The sequence below is a fragment of the Diceros bicornis genome, unplaced genomic scaffold (assembly GCF_020826845.1).
Source record: "Diceros bicornis minor isolate mBicDic1 unplaced genomic scaffold, mDicBic1.mat.cur scaffold_722_ctg1, whole genome shotgun sequence".
Taxonomy (NCBI): domain Eukaryota; kingdom Metazoa; phylum Chordata; class Mammalia; order Perissodactyla; family Rhinocerotidae; genus Diceros; species Diceros bicornis.
In genome coordinates, this window is record NW_026691597.1 from 47,587 (window position 1) to 58,007 (window position 10,421).

The window sequence follows — 10,421 nt, forward strand, 5'->3', positions numbered from 1 at the left end:
TAGTCTTGGATATTACCGTCACATTGTGATAAAGAAGAAAACAATGTATCCTTCATGAAGGTCAATGTCTTCATGTGCAGAAACACAGTACCTGAATTAGATCTACTGAATTACATAGAATCAGATGATCTATTCCTGGAATCATACGGCTCATATCTTTAGGGACAGTCTTTCTGTCAGCGGATTATGTTTGTGTGTGTGTGTGTGCGCGTGCGCACACACACACATACTCGTACAAACACATACCCACACTGTCAAATAATGGGCTTGAATTTTGACTAGTACTTCCCTTCATACCTTCTAGCCGTCACCTCAATTGTCACTACTATTCACTCTACAAAGGCTTATCCGACAGATGAAAGTGGTAAGTTTTGTCTATGTTTGCCTCCCTGTCACACTATAGGCTTTTTTTCCCTCCTGATCAACTTAACTTTTATACTTCTCATGCTGAAAATACAAAAGACCAATTATTCCTGGAATTGTGGGGCTCATAATTTTCATATTTTTTGTGACTACCTCTCCTGTCTGTCAGCAGATTATATATAGGTCTATATTCCTCTCTATATACACACACACTGTCAAATAGTGGACATGGACAATTGACTAATACTTGGTCTCCTTTCTTCTAGTTCTCACTGCTACTGCTTCTACAACAGCCTCCCCAACAGAACAAAGTGGTATGTGTTTTTATATGCTTGCCTTCATGTCTTGCTATGGCATTTTTTTGCTTCTGGGTCAAATTACCTTTTGAACTTTCCTGGTTTATAGTAAGCAAGACAAATTATTCCTGGAATTGTAAGGTACTTTTTTTTTTTGCTGAGGAATTTTCGCCCTGAGCTAACATCTGTTGCCATATTCCTCTACATTGTACGTGAGCTGCCGCAGTCATGGCATGGCCGCTGGTAGACGAGTGGTGTAGGTCTGCACCTGGGAACCAAACTCAGGCTGCTGAAGTGGAGCACGCCGAACTTAACCACTAGGCCACCGGGGCTGGCCCGAGGCCACAGATTTTTAATGATTATTACTCCTGTCTCTCTGTTGTCACAGTATATATATATATATGTAAAGGTCACTACCATTAATTCTACAAATGCTTATCTAAGAGATGAAAGCCTTAAGTTTCTGTATATGTTTACCCTTATGTCAAGCTATAGCATTTTTTCCTCTGCAGAAACTTACCTTTTGAACTTCCCTGCCTTAAAAGAGGAAAACTAGAATGGTTGGATGTTGCAGAATAGACTGAGTGATATTTTAAATCAATCCATCATTTCCTAGGAGTCTTCTTAGCACAGTAAAGGCTGGTTTGGGGTTGAGATGACTGTAGATTAGAGGGTGCAGTGACCGGCTTTGAATTATTTCAACAACGGACTTCATTCATTTGGGCAGCTTTTGTTTCTAATGACTGAGGAATATGTGATATCAAGGTGCTTCTGATTTTTTTTAAGTGTTTGGTCCTTGCTAGTAGCTAATAACTTGAACTGACACAGGCTGAAGCTTCCTATACAGAAGGCACTGTGCCGGGTTTTGCATGCATTTTCTTGTTTAATTCTCATAATACTCCTAGGAAGTGGTACAATATTTTTCCCCATTTTATAGATGAGGGCAATGAGCCAAAATTAATTAAGTCCCTTGCACCATGCCACACAGCTAGATCTAGAGTTTCAACCTCACCATCTGAATCAAGAATGGTGCAGTGATGGACACCAGATTAGTTCAGCGACGGACTTCATTCATTTGCATGGCTTTTGTTTCTAATGACTGAGCAATATGTGACATCAGGGGCGTCTAGATTTTTTTTGAAGTTTTTGAACCTTGCTAGTAGCTAATAACATGAACTGATACATACTGAGAGCTTGCTATACAGAAGGCATTGTGCTGGGTTTCGCATGCATTTTCTTGTTTAAGTCTCATAACACTCCTATGTGGTGGTACAATATTTGGTCTCCATTTTATAGATGTTGAAAATGAGGTAAAGTTAGTCCCTCGCACCATACCACACAGCTAGATCTGGGGTGTAACCCAGCAATCCGAGTTAAGAGTTGATACACTTACTCAGTTCTCTCTTCTTCCTCTAAGATATAGTCCTACAGCCCCAAACCCCAAAACCAAGGCCCTGAGACACGATGGACACACGGTGGGGGGAGGGTAAGTGCATGGACTTCATAGTATCACAGACTGGACTTGACCTCCAGTTCTTTTAATGATTAGTTGCATCAATATAGGAAAATTTCTTATTTTTTGAGCAACACTTTCCTCACCTGCCAACCAGGATAATTACACCCAAATCAGTTATGGAAGAGGTAAGGTCACCTATGAGGAATGGCTAGCATAGGATGTCTCATTTGGTTGTCACGGAATCAGTGCTAGGTTTTGGCCCTTTCTCCCTACATATGTACAAAGAAAGTAACTAGAAGCATTGGCTCGAGCCCTGGTGACATTCCTCCATTTCCAATATCAAGGGGGCTCTGGACCTCAGCTAACACCTTACCTGACCAAGAGTGAGGTGTTATGAGCATATCACCTCTGAGATCCGTTTCCACAAGAGGAGCTGAAGATTCTGGAGTCTGACTCTTGAAGATAAAACATGTAAAAGGGAAATTTTCTCAGGAAGAGAGAGTCAGCCTTGTGGTTCAGTGCAGACCAGTCGGGCTCACCATCATTTTCATTAATTAAACAAATATAAATCCATCTTAAGTGATGTTCCATTTATTGATAGAATAGATATCCCTCTATATGCCCATAGAATTAAAATACGATAGGCTTTGGAACATGGAAAAGAAAAAGAAGAAGAAAAATTGACTTAACCTTTCTCAGCCTGAGTTTCATCCTCCAAAATCTACGGTCACAATGACGTGTTTTAGGGTAGTTGCATGGATTAAATGAAACAAGATACGTGAAAGAGCCTAGCAACTTAGGACACAAGCAATGCTCAAAAAGAGATTCCACTTTTGACAATCTTACTTCATCAGGAAATAAGAACAATTATACATCTTTAAGGAATGTTCTATGCAGCAAGAAGAGTCACTCTTAGTTTTGTCTTGCGATGCACAAAATATACCCCAAAATGCTGTTCATTTGTGGGACAGGGATGGCAGCTCAACAAAAACTCGAATAATTAGGCCACAGCAGTTTTATGATGGCCTTACATTTTCCAGACTTTTATTTTTAATACCAGTAAGGTGTAATTTCATAATTAGAGATTGGGTGAGGCTACTGCTTACACACATACTTGCATTCTACATAACGAATGTATTTCTTGCCATTGGTAAAGGCAACTCAGCAAACACTTATTATAGTATTGGCCTGTGCCAAGCCTGGGAGGGATGTGTGGATAAGCACACTGGCGTGAATTCCTATCCCAAGGAGGATGCACGGTTGTAAGACAATACGTTCTTTTCCTTGTCACTCACAGTCACTCATGATTCAGGTATGATGTCCCAAAGGAGTCCCTTTGATGCAGATGCTTCACATATTTAGACAGGGTAGACACAGTGCAGAATGGGCCTTGGTCACAGCAGGAGTCCCATACCTCACTAGACTCAGCACTTAAAGTCCTGAGTGTGAACATAACAGACCAAAGGCAATAGAGCACGCATAAATAAGTAGGAATTGGTTTGTACTTATCCCTACGGTTCACAAGACCTTTTGAAGCAGCGGGGAACAGGCACATAACAAAATATGCAAAGACCTTTGCTGTGCACCAGTCCGAAACTCTGAAGTCAATCTTTGTCTTCTCAGATCCTTAGTGTCATCAGTGACCAACTTAGGTTCGAACACTTGCCTTGGCGTTCTCTTGGGACCGTGAGGAAAAGTACATGAAATCATGTCAGTGAAATCACTTGCTTTTGGAAACATAACTTAGACATATTTATTTACGTATTTACTGTACTTTATTTAATATGCTTTCCTAAAACCAACTAACGTAAGATTGCAACAAGAGCCGCAGTTTACTGTTTCTACAGCTAAGAAACAGAGGAGAAGCAAATATGCAAAGTGCAAGTTTAATGTAACCGCTGGGCTGAAGTGTCCTGTTAGGTTTTGATTTTCCTAGTGATGATGGAAAAATAGGATGTACAGTAAGTTGCATGGTGATGATTATCACAGAGAAATTCCAGTTCATATTGTGTTTTACGTGGTACCTGATTTCTGAAGCAAATATCTCCCATGAGCTTCTCAGGAGAACAAAGGTAATGAAGACATTTCTGTGAATGTCATGCTACAGCAAATGTTTAATGCTGATCCTTCGAAGCTTTTTGTTCTTGATAAAAGCTAAGAATATAACTTGGAAGCACAAACCAATGAAGTGACTTTGAAGAAGATAAAACTAGTCTGGTCCAAGTTTTTGACCAACCTTGGTTGAGAAAGAGAGCTTAGATACATACACAGATTTTGTTATGAAAAATTGTTACTTGATTGTTTTTACCTCCATCAGCGCATGGTAATAAGAGAGTTTTATTTATCTTTAATGAATAAGTCACCGTTAAGGAAAAGAAAGAGACTTGAAGACACGTTCAAGTCAGTTCTTGAAGATATTTTAAAATCGACACACGACTATGTTAACATTTTCGTTCTTGGAATGAAATCCAGGTTTAGAGCCGCCAAAAAAAGATCTCACTGAATGCATAAAATTCCATACCAGAACCACATAGGTATGGATAGGAACACATCTAGTAGAAAAAGGATAAACTAAAACAATGGTTTCAACTCTGTTTTCCTCCCTCCAACAGTCAATTGTCATTAAAAAAAATTCTTATCTTTGTTTGTTTGTCTTCTTTTCTTATTAGATTTTTGCTAAGTCTCACCTCAGGGAATATATATTCAAAGAAGTATAAATGTGACTTGGCCTATCTGTCTATCTTTGGAAAGAATTGCCCTGAAATGCTGAGCTCCTGTAATGAAAAGCTCATTTGCTGAGAATATTTAACACATCTGGAAGGGGAGATGTTCTTAGTGTCCACAATGGTGGAGATATGCTGTTTCTCTATAGATTATTTTCTATTTCTAGGGCTTATTTTTACAAAGCACTTTCCATGTGCTCTCTCTCACTGCATCTGCCACAACGATCCTTTGAACTCCGGCCCTGCCGTCACTGGTGTGACTCTCAGCAGCTTACTTATTCTCCCAATCTTTTCTCCTCATTTGCAACAAGGAGTCCTCCAAACTACAACTCACGTCAGTGTGACCGGAGCATTAAAGGAGATAATGCACATGAAGCATTTAACACAGTGCCTGGTGCAGTAATAATCACTCAATAGCTCCTGGCTTTTATTCATATTGTTGTCATGTTCATAAACACCACAGCTCCAGAAAATCATGTGCATGATTGGGGCTATTGGTCTATGCATGCTTTGGAAAGGTCTGCCTGATTCCTTTGCTCTCATGGGAAATTTGTCTAAACCAGACTCCTTCAAACCTGAGATTCTGTTGTGGATTCTAAGATTTGATGAATTGATTTTGGCAGCAACTCTTCATGTCGGCAACATGTGCTGAAGACTGTAGAGCAGCCACATTTTCTGTTTATGTTTCCATTCAACAAGTAGTTCTCCAGCACCTCCTTTGTGGCAGGCACTGTGCTAGGAGCTGTGAATACTGATGGAAAACAGGATAGTCTTGGATATTACCGCCCAGTTGTGATGGAGAAGAAAAAAATGTATCCTTTATGAAGGGCAACATCTTCATGGGCAGGAACACAATCCATGAATTAGATCTTCTGAATCACGTAGAATCAGATGAGCTATTCCTGGAATCGTAGGGCTCATATTTTTAAGGATGGTCTTCCTGTCTCCTCATCATGTGAGTGTTTGTGTGTGTGTGTGTGTGCATGCGTACACACACACTCTTATAAGCACATACACACACTGTCGATTAATGAGCCTGAATAATTTCCCGATACTTCCTCTCATTTCTTCTAGCTGTCACCTCGATTGTCACTACTATTGATGCTACGAAGGCTTATCCGATAAATGAAAGCAGTAAGTCATTGTCTATGTTTGCTTCTTTATCATGCTATAGACTTTTTTTCTTGATCAACTTAACTTTTGTACTTCTCAGGCTTAAAATACAAGAGATCGATTGTTCCTGGCATTGTGGGGCTCATAATTTTCATATTATTCATGACTGTCTCTCCTGTCTGTCAGCAGTTTCCGTATACATATATATTCTTCTATACATACACACACTGCCAAATAATGGGTGTGGACAATTGACTAATACTTACTCTCATTTCTTCTAGTTGTCACTTCTCCTGGTCCTGCAAGAGCTTACCCAACAGAGCAAAGTGGTAAGTTTTTTATATGCTTGCCTTCGTGTCATGCTGTCATATTTCTTTTACTCCTGTTCAAATTTCCTTTGGCGCTTCCCTGGTTCCTAGTTGATAACTCCAATTATTTCTTCAATTGCGGGGCTCGTATTTTTAATGAATATCACTTGTCTCTCTGTTGGCAGATTTTGTGTTTGGTTAAACACACACACACACACACATACACATATGCATCTCACTGTCAAGTGATAGGCATGAACGCTTGAATAATACTTGCTCTCATTTCTTCTAGTGGTCACCGCTGCTGATTCTATGAAAGCTTTTCCAAAAGAGGATAGTGGTAACTTTTTGTATATGTTTACTTCCATGTCATTCTGTAGCATATTTTCCCCTCCTGATCAAATTTTCTGTGGAACTTCCCTTCCTCGTAATCGATAAGACCAATTGTTGTTGGAATTGTGGGGCTCCTATATATACATATATTTTTTATATATATATAAATATATATATATACATACATATATTTTTTTTGTGAAGATTGGCCCTGACCTAACATTTGTTGTCAATCTTCCTCTTTTTGCTTGAGGAAGATTGTCCCTGAACTAACATCTGTGCCAAACTTCCTCTATTTTGTATGTGGGTCGCCACCGCAGCATGGCTTGATGAGCAGTGTATAGGTCCATTCCCAGCATCTGAACTTTCGAATCCCAGGCCGCCAAAGCGGAGTGCGTGTGCTTAACCACTGCACTACCAGGCTGGCTCCCAGTGGGGCTCATATTTTTAATGAATATCTCTCCTGTCTCTCTGTTGTCAGATTTTATATATGTATCACACTGTGAAAGGATATGCAAGAACATTTGACTAATACTTGCTCTCATTTCTTCTAGAGGTCACTGCCATTAATTCCACAAAAGCTTGTCGGACAGATGGTATAAGTACGTTTTTGTTTATGTTTGCCTTTACGTCATGCTACAGCATTTGTTTCCTGTTCATAAACTTTTGAACCTCCTTGGCTTAAGGTAGTAAAACTAGAATGGCTGGATGTTGCAGATTAGACTGAGTGTTACCTTAAATCAATCCATCATTTCCTGGGAGTCATCTTAATACAGTAAATGTCGTTTTGGGGATGAGATGACTGTAAATTAGAGAGTGCAGTGATGGGCTCTGGATTATTTCAACAATGGACTTAATTCGCTCGTCTGGTTTGTTTTCTAATGACTGGCAAACACATGGTATCAAGGTGCTTCTAGATTTTTTTTAAGTCTTTGGTCCTTGCTAGTAGCTAATAACATGAAATGACACATACTGAGAGCTTCCTATACAGAAGGCATTATGCTGGTTATGCATGCATTTTCTTGTCTAATTTTCATAATAATGCTATGAAGTGATAGAATAATTTTTTTCCCCATTTTAATGAGCTAATCCATGAGCTAAAATTAAGTCCCTTGTCCCATGCCACACAGCTGGATCTGAGGTTTCAACCCAAGCTATCTGAATTAAGCGTTCATACACTTACTCAATTGTCTTCTCTTCCTCTAAGGTATAGTCCTAGAGCAAGAAACCCCCAAGCCAAGGCCCTGAGATAAGATGGACACATGGTGGGGGGTGGATAAGTGCACGGGCTTCACAGTATCACAGACTGGACTTGAACCCCAGTTCTTTTAATGACTAGTTGCATCAATATAGGAAAATTACATTTTCTGAGCAACACTTTTCTCATCTGCCAACCAGGAATAATTACACCTAACTCAGTTATTGAAGAGATAAGGTCACCTATGTGGAATGTCTAGCATGGGGTGTCTCATTCAGCTGGCACAGAATCAGCACTGTTTTCTGGCCTTTTTCCCAATAGATGTACAAAGAAAGTTGCTAGAAGCATTGGCTCTAACCCTGCTGATCTTTCCTTCATTTCCAGTATCAAGGGGGCTCTGGACCTCAGATAACACGTTACCTGACCAAGGGCAAGGAGTTATGAACACATCACCTCGGAGATCCCTTTCCACAACAAGAGATAATGATTCTGGGGTTCTGACTCTTGAAGATAACACATATAAAAGGGAGATTTTCTCATGTAGAGACACAGCCTTGTGGTTCACTGAATAGCCATTCTGGCTCACCAATATTGTTATTAGTTATTTTTTGATATCATGTATTTTTTGAAAAACTGCAAAGAGAATTAAGTGCAATTATCCTATGACATCATAGCCACAATGAGAGACATTTGGGAAGGACAGATGTATGAACCATGACCTCCTAAAGTTTCAGAGAATTTGGATTAACCACTCTTCCATTTTATATAACGCCCTCTTCACTAAAACCTCCCACCCACCCCACTGTGAACACCACCAAACTTCCATGGATTGTACCCTTCATAGGAATCTCATTGCATGCACAACGTGTAATGGCCCAGAGGCTTCTGAATCAGAATTCAGCTTTATATTTATGCTTAACCATTTGATGTCTGTGGTATTTATTGCACTCGGAGATGCAGAATTACAGAATGGCTAAGAATGTGTTCTTTAATGTCATGTTGCTGGGATTGATATCTGGTTTCTGGTACGTACTAAATACATGACATCAGGCAAATTACTTCTCTCTCTGCCCTCAATTTATTTGTAAAATGGGAATGATAGTAGTAATCTCACAGGTTATTGTAAAAATCAAATAAGATTAAAGTTTTGCGTGCAAAGATCTCAGAACAAGTGTTTAGCGTTTGTTTAGTTTTTAATGAATATTAGCTCTTACTATTACTTAGAGACATAGTAGGGGTGAAGAAATGGTAAAAGCTATTTATCAGAAATGCTTTTTTCATTCGTTAAAAACATAACCTTACTTTTCATATTTTGGAATGTTCTAAGTGAATTTAGCAGAGGTTGTTGATTGACACGACCTGTAACCTGGATTCTGAGTTGTCTTGTTGGAGTTACCTATAGTAGTGTGGGGAGTAGATGTTTACTTTGGGTTTTGGTGGTGCGGGGTGTCACTGCAATGTAGGTCATTGGAAATAAATAACCGTGACCATCCTCCCATTAATACGTCCCATCCTTTCAAAAGAAAAGGTGAAACTAATCAAACGTCTTCTCTTAGACGCCCTGCAGCTTCAGCTCACCATCACCTCTGCCTACTACACCTACGTCCTCCTCCTCCTCAAGAGCGTGGTCTACTTCGCCATCTTCGCCTTCTGTCTGTTAAGGAGAACAGCAGTCTTTGGCAATGGAGAGTGTTCTAACAGCTGGTGGCACAAAGAAGTCAACTTTTCTTCGTTTATTTTACGTAAAAGTTTCTCCTGAGGATCTAGCTGGGCTTTCACTCTGGGTTTGGTTATTTCAGTTCACGTGTGTACTTTTCTATTATGTCATTATTGTGTAATGGTTTCTCAAACCACTGGGCAAACAGAAAATTTTACTCTCTAACAATGAATTCTGCCATTACTCCAGGGCGAGGCCAAGGGATAGTCCTTTAGCACCACTGTCTCCATGATCTCCATCAGCTCATGCAGCAACCCAAATAGTGATGCCTTCAGAGTACAGACAGCATGCAGCTTCTAGTCATATCCCTTAGTGCCCTTTACCCAGATGACTGCCTTGAAGTCTTCCATTTTACAAATCCTGATGCCAGAATTTCCTACTTGAATTCTGTACTTTGTTTTTCATAACAGGCATAATAAACAAAAATCAAAAGCTTACATTTTTCTGTGTGTACTTGAATTTGATTAAATCTCATTGAAAGTCCAGGGTAAGAAACAGCATGACAACTGAGCTATCAAATCCAGTGTTGGTTGTCATAATGGTCAATGCCACAGTTCTAATTCTTTCCCTGAGATAGTGGTTATGATGCTTTCTTTGGGGCACTGGCTCCAAAGGGAACCACAGTCAAATGAAGGCAACCAGGTTACCTCTCTTTCAAGGGTCACCAGATTCAGACTCATTTGGTTTGGGACATTCCGATACTGTCAGTATAACATCTAATATGACTTGCACTGTGTGTGCTCAGCTCTACACTACTGTTACACAAGCATCGTGTTTCCCGCTCCTCACAATAACCCCATGAGACCTGCACTAACACCAAGAGGCATCATGGTGGAGGGGTTATGCCCCTGGACTCTGAACCCTGAGTACCTGGGTTTGAATCCAAGGTCTAGTATTAGCATCTATGTGACCTC

At 39.9% G+C, this 10,421-nt stretch overlaps 1 protein-coding gene across 1 annotated transcript in view; it reads left to right on the forward strand.

Annotated features, from left to right (window-relative positions):
* Positions 1-9,871, forward strand: part of LOC131403503 (uncharacterized) — a 34,464-nt gene extending 24,593 nt beyond the window's left edge. The window contains 6 exon segments of the mRNA XM_058537875.1: positions 305-364; positions 5,913-5,972; positions 6,233-6,280; positions 6,552-6,599; positions 7,147-7,194; positions 9,347-9,871. Of these exon segments, the coding sequence (XP_058393858.1) occupies positions 305-364; positions 5,913-5,972; positions 6,233-6,280; positions 6,552-6,599; positions 7,147-7,194; positions 9,347-9,549 (467 nt within the window). The 3' untranslated portion in view covers positions 9,550-9,871.
* Positions 9,872-10,421: the final 550 nt, after the last annotated feature.